Source organism: Mastomys coucha, unplaced genomic scaffold, assembly GCF_008632895.1.
Source record: "Mastomys coucha isolate ucsf_1 unplaced genomic scaffold, UCSF_Mcou_1 pScaffold18, whole genome shotgun sequence".
Taxonomy (NCBI): Eukaryota; Metazoa; Chordata; class Mammalia; order Rodentia; family Muridae; genus Mastomys; species Mastomys coucha.
Window position 1 is genome coordinate 93,019,128 of NW_022196900.1, and position 15,301 is coordinate 93,034,428.

The 15,301-nt window shown below is 42.3% G+C and overlaps 2 protein-coding genes across 5 annotated transcripts in view; one reads left to right on the top strand and one right to left on the bottom strand.

The window, feature by feature from the left end:
* Positions 1-14,921, bottom strand: part of Kdm1a (lysine demethylase 1A) — a 52,668-nt gene extending 37,747 nt beyond the window's left edge. For 2 of the 4 annotated variants that reach the window (XM_031379108.1, XM_031379107.1), the window contains exons 1-2: positions 14,415-14,912; positions 9,640-9,805 (exon numbers count right to left, since the gene is read on the bottom strand). In XM_031379108.1, coding sequence (XP_031234968.1) covers positions 9,640-9,805; positions 14,415-14,780 — 532 coding nt within the window. In that variant the 5' untranslated portion in view covers positions 14,781-14,912. Of the gene's footprint in view, positions 1-9,639; positions 9,806-14,414 lie in introns of all 4 variants that reach the window. The other 2 variants (XM_031379110.1, XM_031379109.1) reach the window with 2 other exon arrangements.
* Positions 14,126-15,301, top strand: part of Tex46 (testis expressed 46) — a 23,791-nt gene continuing 22,615 nt past the window's right edge. Inside the window, exon 1 of the mRNA XM_031379111.1 lies at positions 14,126-14,272. The gene's annotated coding sequence lies outside the window, so the exon portion shown is untranslated. The remainder of the gene's footprint in view (positions 14,273-15,301) is intronic.

Sequence of the window (15,301 nt, forward strand, 5' to 3'; positions counted from 1 at the left end):
CACATGGTGGCTCACAACCATCTGTAATGGGATCCAATGTCTGAAGACAGTGACAGGCTATCTACATACATGAAATAAATATGGCCAGAGTGAGCAGGGCCGGAAGACAAAAAAAAAAAAAAGAAAATCATGTACATGGAGGTAAAAAATCACGTTTGCTAATTCCAAAAACTTCCTATTTTTGACTAATTTCTTGGAATTATATCTATATTTGTAACTTTTCTTGCTTCCATTCTCCTTTGAGAAGGGGAGGGAGGAATGGGAGAGGAACTGAGTGAAGGGGTATGAGGCGGGGGGGGCTAATATTGGGATGTAAAGTGAAGAATCTAAAACTTGAAAAAAAATAGGGTAGAATTCCTGAGAACTTATAATCTCTTTGGAGAAAAATGAAAAATACAGCAACTTTAAAAAAATGAAATAAGTGAGCAGACTGGAAGATCAGGGGTGATTTTCCTCTGTACAGGTCCTGAGGCATTTGGATAGACTGAGAGGCCCAAAACATCCAGAAGCAGGGAGAAAATCAAATGCAGTATGCACAGGACAGTATAGCACATACTTAACTAATAAGATGGTCTAGAACAGTGGTGGGGGATCAGAGATGGCCAACTTCTAGGCATATCAAGTTTGTAACCCACAAGCCACATGGGGCAGCAAAGAGCCATGAATGGACGCCCCACCCCCACCCCCAAAGCTGTAAGCTTAAATAATTATGAGAGCTTCCCACAATTATTTTTGAGACTCAACTACAGTTCTCCAGTATGAACTTTGGGTTTCAGACCCTGAATGAATAGCTGAGGTGTATATTTAACATAGTGGACCTGGCCTCCAGGTCCTCCCAGCATCCCTCAGTCCTTTCTAGCCCAGGGGCTAGGCTTTCCCCTCCCCATGTGATCCAGACATTTTGGTTCTCCCCCTCCTCCCTGAACTTTCTCTCTCCTTGTGTATGCAGACACTCTTCCCACTTTCCACGGTGACTTCCCTGGCCTAGTTCCTGGGGACCAGTGAACCTGCCTAAGAGCTGTTTCCCAATAAACCTACCCTTATATACTTTAATCTGGCTTGAATTGACTCATTTCATCAGCAGAGAATAACCTATCAATGGAAATGTCAAATCACTGTGTTAAACACCTTGCACACTCTGAAACCTAATCTTAATCTTAGCATCAATGGAAGAGAACTGATCTTTAGCAAGGCAGTAAAACAAATTGTATTTTAATTAAACTGATATGACCACTTTGTAACAGATGCCTTGGGAGGAAGGATGACCTAGCAAAAGAAAATTCAATTAAAGGACTACAAAATAATTTTTATGTGAGGTGTAATAACTTGGAACAAAATAAGTAAACAAAACTTAGTAAATCAAAAAGGCTGTGCACATGAGGGTGTAAATGAATAAAGTAAATACTACTCCATTTTAGTTTAGGAGAATGGTAATGTAATAGATAAAAAGGGAAGAAATAAGCTGAAATGGAATTCTAAAGATATCTGGAAACTATAGAACATAAAAGGAACAGTAAATCTAAAGATTTAAAAATTGCACAGAGGTAGAAAGAGGCTAAACAAGTTCGAGCTTATAAATAAGTATATGGTTGATGACAGTAAGCAATGTCATAACTTCAACAGTCAAAGAAACAGAGACAATGACCAAACAAAAGTTTAAAAATGAAGAAAGTGGGCCAGTAAGACTGCTAAAAGCACTTGCTGCCAGATGTGAAGACCAGTTTGATTCAAGGGACCTACGTGGTGGATAAAAAGAACTGACTCCTGCACATTCAACCTATTCTGTGCCACACAGGCACATGCAAATGAAATAAAAACTGGGAGTGGAGCTGGAGAGATGGCTCAGCAGTTAAGAAAGAGCACTGACTGCTCTTCTAGAGGTCCTGAGTTCAATTCCCAGCATCCGCATGGTGGCTCACAGCCATCTGGGATCTGATGCCAGAAGGCATGCAAGAACATGCCGATAGAATGTTAATATATGTAAAATAAATCAATCTTTTTTTAAAATGGAGCACGATCGTATCACTCCTTTGTACTACCTTTCTCCCATCTCCATATTAAGAAGTAAAAACACCATTAAAAAGTTGACCTGCCTTTACCCACCACTGGGGAGGCAGAGGCAGATGGATCTCTGCATTCCAAGCCAGCCTGATCTACATAGTGAGTTCCAGGACAGCCAGGAAATTATAGAAAGGCCTGATCTCAAAACAAACAAACAAAATCAACAATAACAAAAAACAAAACAAACAACAATAACAACAAAACATTCAAGAGGCTGGAAATAAAGATTCCTGTTCTTCTGGTAGGACCTGAAGTTGACACCTGCACCTGAGGAATTACAGGCAGTTTTAAGTGACTCAAAACTGCCTGTAATTCCTGTTTCATTTTACACTCATTCATTTAAATTAAAAAAAAAATCTAAAATATAATTTAAATAAACTCAATACACTTCTACTACCTATTTGACCCAGCTTTGTGTACAATAAATGATCTATGTCTGTTAGAATAAATGCAAAATGAAGTAAATGAGGTTCACAGAGGGAGCAAAACCTAAACAGAATCTTCAAACACACTAGAGGCCTTTTAACATTGCCCCTGATGATCAGTAGTATTTGAATAAAATATTAAATAAAATTCACCTTTCAATTGGAACAGCAATCCTAGAGTTACACCATCATTGAAAAAATGAACTAAAACAGGTAACCTTCAGCAGGCTCTCCCTCTTCAGCATTCCAAAAGGAACAGAAGTCAGAAACGGCAGGACCACAGAGGCAAAGAAGTCGCACAGAAAGCAAATCTTTTAGAAATCAGAAAGACTATTTTTCACACACTATTTTCCCATATCCAACAGTAGAAATTTTCTTGATCCTTACTTTTACGAAAAGTCTTGATTCATAGTATAAGTTTCAAAATGCTTCAAAGGAAATGTATAATTCTGATTCTCTATTATGCTGCCTAACTACAAATTTGAGGTGTCTGAGCAGAAAGAAAGAAAGAAAGAAAGAAGGAAAGAAAGAAAGAGAGAGAGAGAGAGAGAGAGAGAAAGAAAGGAAGGAAGGAAGGAAGGAAGAGGGAGCTTACTTTTCTTATTTACCTGTTTTAAAAATGGACAATATCAAATTTTATTCTGGTGCCACTATTAAAAGAACCATTGTAACATTTCATACCAAATGTTTACTATTATACTTCATAGTTGGATGTATTTGACAATAAGGTACTAAAATGGCTTTCCAGTTTCCAAAATGATCTATGTAGTCTATAATCTGACTAAAATGTTAATTTTTCCTATTCCTACTTCAACTTTATTGTTCAACATTGTGAAGGCCCGAATGATTAGTAGCCTAACAATTTCTGAAGAAAGAACCTGAGACAACTGTGCTCTCCACCCTGGAAGCAACCCAGAGCTCCAGCTGAGAGCTGGAATCCTGCCTAGGACCATAGGTTGGGAGTCCAAGACAGAAGACCCTCGAGACAAGCGCCAGTGCTATGGGGCTCCCAAGAGGGAGCTAGCCTGAGAGGACCATCAGTCTGGAACTCACATAGGCCTGGGAACAGACCATGCCCAAAATAACCCCTGACCAGGTGCCGCAATGCACAAGCAGAGCACAGCACTCCTGAGACGACCCCAGACACTCAGAGACCCCGGGCGCCACTAAGAAGAGCAAGTAAGTGATGGAGAAATGAAAGAGGAAGAGAAGAAGGACGTGGGCACAGTGAAGAGAGGTAGAACTGGAGGCTTGAGGATAGTGAGGAACAGCCTGGTGATGGCACATGGAACAGTGGTGGGGTCCTGGCCTGTGCTGCCATGTGGGAAGGTTGGGGGAAAGGGATGTCTGGGTCCCTGGCCCTACAGTAGCAGGGGGCAGTAACCATCAAAAGCCAGGCAGAAGTCCCTGGTCTAGGCTGCCACCTGAGGGCATGTGCAGAACTGGCCCCACCCCTCACCTGGGCATCCTGGGAAAGTTGGCCCTTCCCTTTACCAGCAGGAGTGGGTCGTGCACCTCACTTGGGAGGCACAGTAGGAGTGACCCTGGCAGCAGGGTCACAGATGAGTGTGATAGAGCTGACCCCACCAGTTGTCTTCCCGGCAGTGAATGTGCGCACGCACACACACTTGCCCCTTGCCACCTATAGTAGGCAGAAGAGCTGGCCCCAAGTCATCAAGACGCATCAGAGTAGGAGAGCTGGCCCATCCCCTCACCTACTGCAGCACTCTGGAAAGTTGGCCAGCGGACAGCTCAGATACTTCTCAGGCCCAGATCCTGGGCCCACCTCAACATCCACCCCACTGACAAACTGAACATGAAGGGGCTAGTCCAAAATTACAGGATCTCCATGGCACAGGGCAACAACAGAATACCCAGTGAGGTTCCACCACTGAGAAGTAGCAGGGGCCAGAGGCCTTGTACCAGACCAACAAAGACTACAATCAATATTTAGAAGCAAAACCTAGTGGACAAAAGTGTATGTATACTGTGGGACACACCATGACACACTGAAGCTTCCACAAAGAGATTTCTTTTCAGTTTCAGGGGAACTTGCAAGGGAGGTCAGATACTAGGAAAGAAGGAGATGAGAGGGACTGAGGTGCACAATGTGAAATTTACACGCGCGCACACGCACGCACACACACGCGCACACACACACACACACACACACACTAAATAAAAAGTTTAAAAAAAAGACCAACTTCTCTATAGATTGCAATTTAAAGCACCACTTTGTAGAACTCATTTTCACTTGCTTTGTCCACAATAATACTGTAAATCATGTAGAATAAAATATATTACCTTTCACAATTTAAAAAAATAAAAGGAAGCAGGGTATCTAAGAGCAAACATAGTAGTCAATGGCTCCTCTTACCAGTCAAAAGCAACTAATAATTCAAAAATCAAGAATTTAAAACCACTTTATAATAACATCAGTTCTTCATGTTTAACATAAAATTTTCAAAATAAAATGTAGGACGGAAACATTAGCTTGCAAACAATTTCTAAAAAAAAAAAACTGTGATACAACACAGTGACTATAGTAAGCAACAATCAATAAGCTGTGTTCTTTTCAAAAACTGCCAAGAGTATATGTTAAGCAGCCTCATTATAAAAAACGATCTTATCAAGTAACCTCACTAGATTCTAATTCTCTACAAATATACATTACTTCAAAACAGATTAGATACAGCAAAGTCATACAATTTTATCTACCACTTTAAAAAATTTAACAAACTTTTCAATTCTCACTGCAGTTTTCTTTAAATACTTTTATTGTGGTGCTTCATGTCTACAGTCAACTAGCTGCTAATATCTGTAGCTCTTTCGGACTAAATATGGTGGAGGATCTAGTCTTATTTTTTTGAATAATTCTTAGATTGCAGGACCACACTTGCAACAAAGGATTAAAATTATACAAAGAGTTGTGTGTTGAATATAGTAAGTAAGGAATTATTACATTTAGTGCAATTTTTTTGATACAGGTTTCTATGTGTTGCTTTGACTGTCCTAGAATCCACTCTGTAGACCAGACCTGCCTGAAATTCAAAGAGATCCAACTGCCTCTGCCTCTTGCTAGGACTAAACGTGTGTGCTACCACCACCCATTTTAAAAGTGCTTTTACTAATTTTTCATAAATGTCTCAAGTTATGCACAACAAAGCTACTTATTACTCAAAATATTATCTTCCTAGAGTCCCATAGTGAAAATGTAAAATAAGGCAGTAGGGCCAGGACAAGTGATGCTTCTGTAAATTACAGGTTTAGCAGCAGCAGAACAGCTAACAAAATGTCAAGGGATGATCCTAAGTACATGAGACAAGCTGAGGCAAGCTCCAAATAAAGTGTATTTCCAACAGAGGCTCCTTCAGCCGAAGGGCAGTCACTCTAAACCAGCTAAGGTCCTCTACTACAGAAGCTCCTCGATTAACCAACACATGCAGCCCAAAAAAGCCTTATGTTCCCAATCCATCCCCAGGACTAAACAAAGTTTAATCTTTACACAAAAGACACTTAGGAATAAAACTAAACCACCATTTGTTAAACCAAATATAACAAGCATGGAAATTTTAAGAAAAAAAATACAGGTTTAAATATAAACAACAGTTATATTACATATTACTCGTGACTCTTAATAGGTCTATAATGCCACAGTGCAATGGTCAAAAAAGGGAGGGGAGGTGTGTTAAGCCCAAAGAGAGAACTTCATCCTAATAAAATGAATCTAGGCCAACAATATGAAACAAATAAAACCTCGTATTTTCATTTTTAAAAATTAAATGAGCTGGGCAGTGGTGGCACACACCTTTAACCCCAGCACTTGAAGGCAGAGGCAGGCGGATTTGAGTTCTAGGCCAGCCTGGTCTACAGAGTGAGTTCTAGGACAGCCAGGGCTACACAGAGAAACCCTGTCTCCAAAAAAAAAAAAAAAAAAAAAAAAAAAACAAAAAACAAAAAACAAAAAATTAACTGGGGACTGGAGTATCAGTTAGCATAAGAAAGGCACCCAGGACAGATCAACTTTCATAATACTCTAATCTCTCTAAGCTTTTAGTCCTTTACAGATTGCCTTTTCTACAACAAATATCTCAGTGCCATCCTTTCACTCTAAAGAACCTCAGAGAGACTAGGTAAGTGCTAGCACATAACTGGTAGAATGCAGGTCTGGCTAGGTGGAGGCCCTTCGTTAGATCCCCAAACAAAATAACCTGGATACTTACTACCCTCCACCCAGACAGTCAAACCAGGCTTTCTACAATATGGCTCCAATCTGCCTTCCAGCTTCTGAAAGGACCTAACTCACTCCATTTTAGAACAGGCAGCCATGTTAGGCCTTAAGTTTCAATTTCCAAGGACAGCCCAGGCTTCTTGAAAAAAACACAAAGAGCAGCCCTGACATCTGGCCAGGGGCTTAGAACAAATATGAAAACATACCAACAAGGTAACTCTCTCTCCCTCAAGATACAAACCAATCAGAAGTGTACAAGTATCCTGCAAGCTCAAGCAATCCTAATGAAGTGACCACACTACGATTGGAGAACCAATAACTGGCTCTCAGGTTGCAAGCTTGCCTTGGTTTCCCTCGTGGTTGCTTCATTTTGCTTTGACAGCTGACCTCCTCCTCACACTGGCTGCTTCTGCAGAATAAACACTCTCTGTCTTTGTATGCTATCTGATTCTGGATCTTTCGGCAATCCTCAGACCCTTACACCAGGGCCACACAATACCATACCAAAAACAACTTCTAGCATATCAGATCACCACTGTACAACATTTAGTTCTTAAGTTGAGGGATCTGTGGCCTGGTGATTTATGACAGGCATTTCAAATAGCAGGTACTCAGCAAAGGCAGAAGAAAAAGAACCAAAAGGATTATATTAGAGATAAAAAGAAGAGAGGGAGATACAGATTAAAGGCAAGAAAGCTAAATACAAAATGTGGGAGGGGAGGAAGACCGTGCTCTGAGGAGGCACTGCTGCTCCAGACACACAGGCAAAGGTGCAGCACCCAGACTGAAGGCTGCAAATTCGGAGTTGCCTGATAAAGTATTTTAAGACAGTCTTAGGACAAGCAAACCCCTGGATACTGGGATGAACTGAATCCAGAATTTAATCTTTCTTTTTTTCAGAAAGTATTTTTATAATATTTTATTTCAGTTGTACAAGATATTTGTAAGAGCTTTAGTCAAAACCTAAACCTAAGTTTACATTAACAATTGACTTTTAATTCTCGAACAGAGTAATGGCATTAATGGTGAGTTTTTAAAGAAATATGTAGCCGGGTAGTGGTGGTGCACGCCTTTAATCCCAGCACTTAGGGGGCAGAGGCAGGTGGATTTCTGAGTTCAAGACTGGCCTGGTCTACAGAGTGAGTTCCAGGACAGCCAGGGCTACACAGAGAAACCCTGTCTCGAAAAAACAAAACAAAACAAAACAAAACAAAAAACAAATAAAACAAAAAAGAAATATGTAAGTTCTGGTAATTTACAGTAACAAAGAGCATGTTTTTAACAAATAAATAAATGCTAAAGATCCTGGGTCAAAAGCTAAAACTCGTCAAAATGTTTTAATCTGGGTAACAATAAAAGTAATACAAAAGACAGCAGATGAAGCCTAAAATAAGCATCCTATTTTAAGGTACAGGACTAAAAAATTGGTAAAGTATGGGGTCTATAGCTAACAGAAATTTTTAAAAAGTCACTTCAAGGGGAAAGAACATTATGATTGTTCAAAGTAAAAATGAGTTAATGAGATGTTATTCAGAGCAAAAAGCACAAAAAACTAATTAAGATTCCTGTTTCACATTTTCTTTCCAAAACAAAACAACTGATTAGGATATACACTGAAAGCTAGGACTCAAGGTTGACAATATTTAAGGATTCATAAGGATTTTTTTTTTTTTTTTGAGACAGGGTTTCTCTGCCGTAGGCTGTCCTCAAACTCAGAGATCCTCCAGCCTCTGCCTCCTGAGTGCTGGGATTAAAGGTGTGTACCATGAGGCAGAGGCAGGCGGATTTCTGGGTTCGAGGCCAGCCTGGTCTACAGAGTGAGTTCCAGGACAGCCAAGGCTACACGGAGAAACCCTGTCTCGGAAAAAAACAACACCCCCCCCCCAAAAAAAAGGTGTGTACCATCACAGCCAGGCTATTTAATGAGTTCTTTAAAAGCTATATGAAGCTCTGGCACAAATATAAATCCAATAATCTTTTCATGGTATAAGGAAATTTACATGAGATCAGATTCTCTTCATGGCCTTTTCTTTTTGTGTGTGAGTTAATGCAGATGCACATAAAAGAGAGATGTGGGGGGGAGATCGAGCAAGCAGGCATATAGATGCCAGAGTTTAACAGTGGCTATATTCTTCAATCACTCTCTTATTCTTTGAGATAGTCTCACTGAACCTGAAGCTGGCAGATTCAGCTAGGCTGTCTGGCCATCAAACCTCAGCAGTAATCATTACTTATTATGTCTCTGCCTCCTCAGCACTGCTGTACCATGCTCATGCTACCACACTCAAGCTTTTACACAGGTGTTAGAAAATGAACTTGGGTTCTTGTGATCTGCACAAACACTTGACTGAATATCTCCCCAGCCCCACTCATTCTTTCTTTATACCATTCCTTTGATTAGAAAGCCCTATAACTAAAATTACTAGGATGCTAGGCCTGATCCTTTTAACTTCAGAATGTTTTTATGTAGGCTTACCAGGAAAAAGTTTTTACTAATGAGTATGTGTAAATACAAACAAAAACAACAGTAAAAAAAACAAAACTTTTAAGCTGTGAATTCAAGTTGTTCTTGGCAGGACTGACTGGCTCTATGGATCTGACATTCTTTGTTTTCTCTAACCACTTATTTTCTTTTAATTCTAACCAACTTACACTGCTATTATCTATCACCATCCTTTACTTCCTTCAGACATAAACAAGATGGTCAGCAGCACTATGTATATACACATGTGCACACACACTATGTATATACACATGTGCACACACACACACGTATAAAACCACATAAAAGACACAGCAAAGAGTCCCAGAATCAGAGTAAACCAAAGATGAAGGCATAAATAACACTGTAATAATATAGGATCGAAACAACTGAATCTTATTTCTAATATAAACAAGCTACGGTTGGTCATTACAACTCACCAGATGGCTCTTCTGGCTCGCTTTCATTTTCTTCCTCAGGGGGGGCTTGAGGAGGTGGAGGGGGGAGCTTCTTTTCCTTCTCTGCTTTAGCATTTCTTTCTTCTTCTGAATAATACTCATCTTCTGAGAGGTTGGCCAAGCTTTCATCCATTTCTCTGTATTCTACCTACATAGAGATTATACCAGAAAAGAACTAAATACAATGAGATTCTCAATCAGGGGTTCTATTTTGAACCATGAATGGCTCAACTAATTGCTTTCGAACTTCAAACTTTAAAGAAATAACAATGACCAAGCCAATTTATAATAGCTCCTAAAGACAAAAGGCCTCAAGAAAGAATATATAGTATCAGTACAGCTTAGCTCAATCTGTAACTTTTACATCCCAATACTGGTCACTCAAGAGTTCCTCCTGTAGAAACTCTTTTTTTCAATGTGTATATTATCATGCTCACATATTGAAAGTATCAATTAAAATGGCCTTCATCCAAAATACAGTTAACTAGTGAACCAGATATGGTGGCATGTGCCTGTCATTCGAGTACCCAGGTGACTTTTAAGTTAACCAACCTGAGCCACACAGACAATTTCACGGCCAGCCTCCACTAGCCTACATAGAGGCCTTGGTCTTGAAATGCCATGGGCTGAGAACCGGGTTCAGGTATTAGTTTCTGTTCCTGCTCTGGCTACTTTGGTTATCTTTTCTCTGCTTTTTGCTATTATTTGTCTCTTTGATTGACATTCTGAGGACAGATGGCACAGCCTTGCCTATTAGACCTGCCAGAGTCCAGGCCTTAACCCTGACATCTTCAGTAACATCTTTATAAAACTTCAAACTAATTGTGATTATATAACCTTATGATATTTTTTAAATGAGAGACCACCATACTAGATAATCTTCAGACAATAAAACATTGTTTGTATATACGCCTCAAAACTCTTAAGGCAAAGCCAGTCTACACTGTAGGAATGACCTTCCCCCACACACTATAATCAATAGCTTGAAGGTGTGCCCCTGCATTTCCAAATGTTAATTGCTCTGCCCAGGCAAAGAACTCAGTGCTAGCAAAATATTAGGTATTGTCCTCAACAGCCCATTACCAGCTTTCTATATGTAACCGCTTGTTCTACCTCACCTGATTCTCTGAGATTATCACATTAAAAAGCAAGCAGCCAGAGAAGATCACCCTCAACACAGTCAAAGGGCAACCCAAAGAGATGGATCTAGAGTTGTCCAGCAGCTGACTGGTTCAGACTAGAATGTGGCTTTTTGGAGAATAAAGAGTTGGGGAGGGGAGGATCAGATGACTGGGTAAGAGGAGCCAGAGCAGGGAGGGTTATGAAGCAGGGAGTTTAAGAGATTAAGAATAGATGGCTCAGCGGTTAAGAGCACTGACTGCTCTTTTGAAGGTCCTGAGTTCAAATCCCACAACAAGGTAGCTCACAACCATCCATGAAGAGATCTGACTCCCTCTTCTGGTGTGTCTGAAGATAGCTACAGTGTACTTACATATAATCAATAAGTAAATCTTAAAAAAAAAAAAAAGAAAAGAAAATGAACATCAAAAGACAATGAAATAGCTTTTCACCTTTAAAAAGACTGCTATAAAAAGACAGACAATGCTAAGTACAGGCAAAAATATGGAGATATAGAACCCACATACTTTGCTAATGAAAAGGTGAAACTGTAGCTGCTACTTTAGAAAAACATTTGGTAGCAATTCCTCACAAAAGAAAAGCAGAATTCACGTAACTCACAGATTAGAATCCAGGTAGTTTGTAAAAGTGAATTTTATTTCCCTAGATTTAATTGTGTCTAGAGGCTTACTGCTGAATAAACTCACCCTTTTCTAGCTCATGCTGGCTTGTTCAACTCAGCTGTTCTGGCCCAAACTCCTCTCTAAGCTGACTGATTCAAACTGGCTTCTTGGCTTCTCTCTAAATTGCTCTGCTTAGCCTCAAACTGGCAATCTGTTCTACATAACAGCAAAAAAGTGAGACACCCTCCTCCCAAAAAAAGTCCATACTAAAGGCAAAAATCAAAGAGCCACATATACTGAGACTGCATACAGAATGTTCAGAACAGGTAACTCCATACAGTCAGACAGTAGACCAGTGATTGCCAGGAGCTAGAGGTATGGAGATGAGAAAAGACAACTAGGATACAGGTGTCTCTGGGAAAGAAACAGTGAAATGTTCTAAACTGACTGTGATGCTGTTTTTATCTTATGATTACATAATTTAAAGGCAACACCAACACATTATCTCAAATCTGTTTTGTTTTAAAGATTCATTCATTCATTCATTCATTATGTATACAGTGTTCTAACAGCATGTATGCTTGCATGCCAGAAGAGAGCAGCACCACATCTCATTATATATGGTTGTGAACCACCATATGGTTACTGGGAATTGAACTCAGGGCCTCTGGAAGATCAGCCAGCAATCTTAACTTCTGAGCCATCCCTCCAGACTTCAAATCTGTTTTTAAATTATCTCAGTTTTTGCCCATGACTTGATAAAATGGAATCCTACTGGACTCTGCCTTCTTTCATGTCCAATGGTTGAAGTCAACCTCTGTGCTTTCCTAATGCCTTTAAAAAAAAAAAAATCTAATACAGGTAAATTGAAATGTATTCAAATTATCTTGGGGGTAGGGTGTCACTGTGTGTCTTTTGCCTTCCCATATGCACTTTCTCAGTTTTAAGAGGATTCTAGTTTTGTGGATTTTAAAAACATGTTTGGTAGGTTTCCTTATATAGCATTTTCCCACATAATTGGTTTTGGTTGACCCTTCCTATCCATCTTTGCTAAAACTACTGCAGCCCCAATACTCCACCTTTCTAATGCATGTCTGATAACCAACCCCCATCAGCCCCCAAAAAAGGCCTTTCCTCCAAATTCATTTTACTGAGTAGTGAGTATGACCTTCTCAAGCAGGAAACTGAAGGCTCTCTGGTAACACGCATCCCACTGATCTGGAAAAGGATACACAGCAGCCTGGTACAGTATAGTGACTACTCTGGAAGCGACTATATGTTGAGCACAGGAATTTGAGATCTAACTGAGCAACATAACAAGATGTTTGCTAATCAAAAACAAAACAAACCAGGCCTAATGAGGCAGGCCTATAAGTCCAATCCCTTGGGTGGTTGACCCAGGAGAATCACAAATTCAAACCCTGTGTAAGCCATAAGATAAATTCAGGACCAATCTGGGTAACTTAGTTTCAAAATAAAAAGGAGGACTGGGGATATAATACAGTGGTAGAGAACCTGTCTAATACATAAAAGGTTCAACTCTGCAGCACAGCAGGAGAGAACAATGTACAAGAAACTATGTAAGTCACACATCTATTTAAACTACTTAACACCTGCATCTATCTTGCAGGGCTACAGACAGAAATGCAAATGCAAATTCTCAATCCTGTTTGGCAAGTCCTGTGCCATCCAGTCACATCCTTAGACTACGGGGTTTTTTGTTTTTTGTTTTGTTTTGTTTTGTTTTTGATTTTTCGAGACAGGGTTTCTCTGTGTAGCCCTGGCTGTCCTGGAACTCACTCTGTAGACCAGGCTGGCAGAACTCAGAAATCCGCCTGCCTCTACCCCCCAAGTGCTAGGATTAAAGGCGTGCAACACCATCACCGAGCAGACCACCTTTTTAAAAAAAGATTTATTTATTTTATGTATGAGAATACACTGTAGCTGTCTTCAGACACACCAGAAGAGGGCTTCAGATCCCATTACAGATGGTTGTGAGCCACCATGTGGTTGCTGGGAATTGAACTCAGGACCTCTGGAAGAGCAGTCAGTGCTCTTAACCACTGAGCCATCTCTCCAGCCTCTTAGCCTACTTCTTGTATTTATTACATACCCATACGTATTTCCAGTTTCCCAATCAGATTAAGAATCTCTGGGAAAAGCCAATAATGTGCAATAAAAGCCACACCAATGTTTGGCAATGTTACTGACCCAGAGAGGGTTTTTTTTTTGTTTCAGTAAAAAAATGACACCTTGTCAAAACAGCCAAACTTGGAAACTGTAAACCTCTTTTTACTCATTCTTAAAATGAAGCAAACAATACCAGTCCAGTGGTGTTTGGGAAAACGAAAAACCTTGGCCCCGCGCCAAATGCACCATCTGGCATACTGGGGTGTGAGACAGAGGTTATGTGCGTAAAGTGTTGGATTTGATGCCAAATCTTTATCTTTACATTCGCACCGTGACCAACTGGTATTCTTCATCCACTTCCACATTTGTAAAAGTCTACCCGGGGCCCAAGATAGCGCTGGTTGCCAGCGCCAGGCCTGACAACCTCAGTTCGATTCCTTAGCATAGTGGAAAGACAGGGCAGACTCAGGCGAGCGGTCCTATGACTTCAAAACACTCACACTCACTCTCACACACTCTCTCTCTCTTACACACACACACACACACACAAAATAAGTGGATGTTTTAAAAAAAATTAAAAAGGAAAGAAGAGTCTACGCGTACCTGGCGTACAGCAAGTCCTTTAAAAAAGAAAAGAAAAAGTCTCTTCCTTTTCATGAAGCTTGACTCTAGAGCATCGCATCCATCTCCCCGCAGCACCCAACCCAGAAGCCGCCCGACGTCCGCAGGCACCAGCCACACAGGTAGACAAACGCGTCGGGAAGCCATCTTTCCCAGATCACGGTCACACCCTCCTGCGCCCGAAGCACCGGGTCCCCGCACAAAGGCCGAGCCTCCCCGCCCCCACTCCGGTCCCTGGGACCGGCGGCTCCGCCATGGCCTCACCTTGGCCCTCTTGCGCCGGCTGGTCCGTCGGCCCTCCGGGGTCTCGGCTATTCCGGTCTCCATGGGCGTCGCGGAGCCGGGCCCGGCTGTGGGCCCCGCCTGAGGCCCAGCGGACCCCGGAGGCTCGGCCAGGCCCCCAGGCGGCGAGGCCCGGGGAGGCTCCTTCTTTCGGGGAGTGCGCTCGCCCGCCACCCCCGTAGCAATGTCGGTGGGGCCCGCCAGGCCCGCGGGCGGCGCGGCCACCTCCGAGCCGTTCTCGGCTCCGCCCGCCGCTCCAGGCCCGGCCTCGGTCCCAGCAGCCGCCGCCGCCGCCGCCGCCGCCGCCGCTGCTGCCGCCGCCGCCGCCGCCTTCTTCCCAGACAACATCTCCGGCCGCCTGGCCGCCGCGGGCCGCAGGGGCCGCTCGGTCTGCCGCTCCGTGGGTCCGCGGCAGCCTCTCTCCTCTCCGCCCCGCACCTTGTACGGTCCGCGCGAAGCCGAACACCTCCCCGTGCGCACGCGCCCTGCGCGCTCCCGCCGCCTCGGGACAAAAAGCTGCCGCTTGTCCCCGGCTAGAGACCATAGAGCGGCATCCCGGAGGCTAGAGCGGAGCCGCAGCTCCGATCGCGAGGCTGACCTAGAGCGCCCCCTGCGATTGGGAGTCCGCCCCAGCAACTCTGCCTGATGGGATTCTGAGCCCGACCACACCTTCCAGGACCATTTCCAACAAGGACTTCTCCAGATTCACTCATGCATTTACCCATACACTAGTCACTTCAACTAATACCATTAATTCTCCCTGCAGGACAAGGGTTGAATTATGGAATTCCGGCTTTCTGAGGGTGATGGGTTTTGAGTCGCGGCAGAAAGCGTCTGCAGACACCAGGCCCAGGCAGTTTCATGTGTAA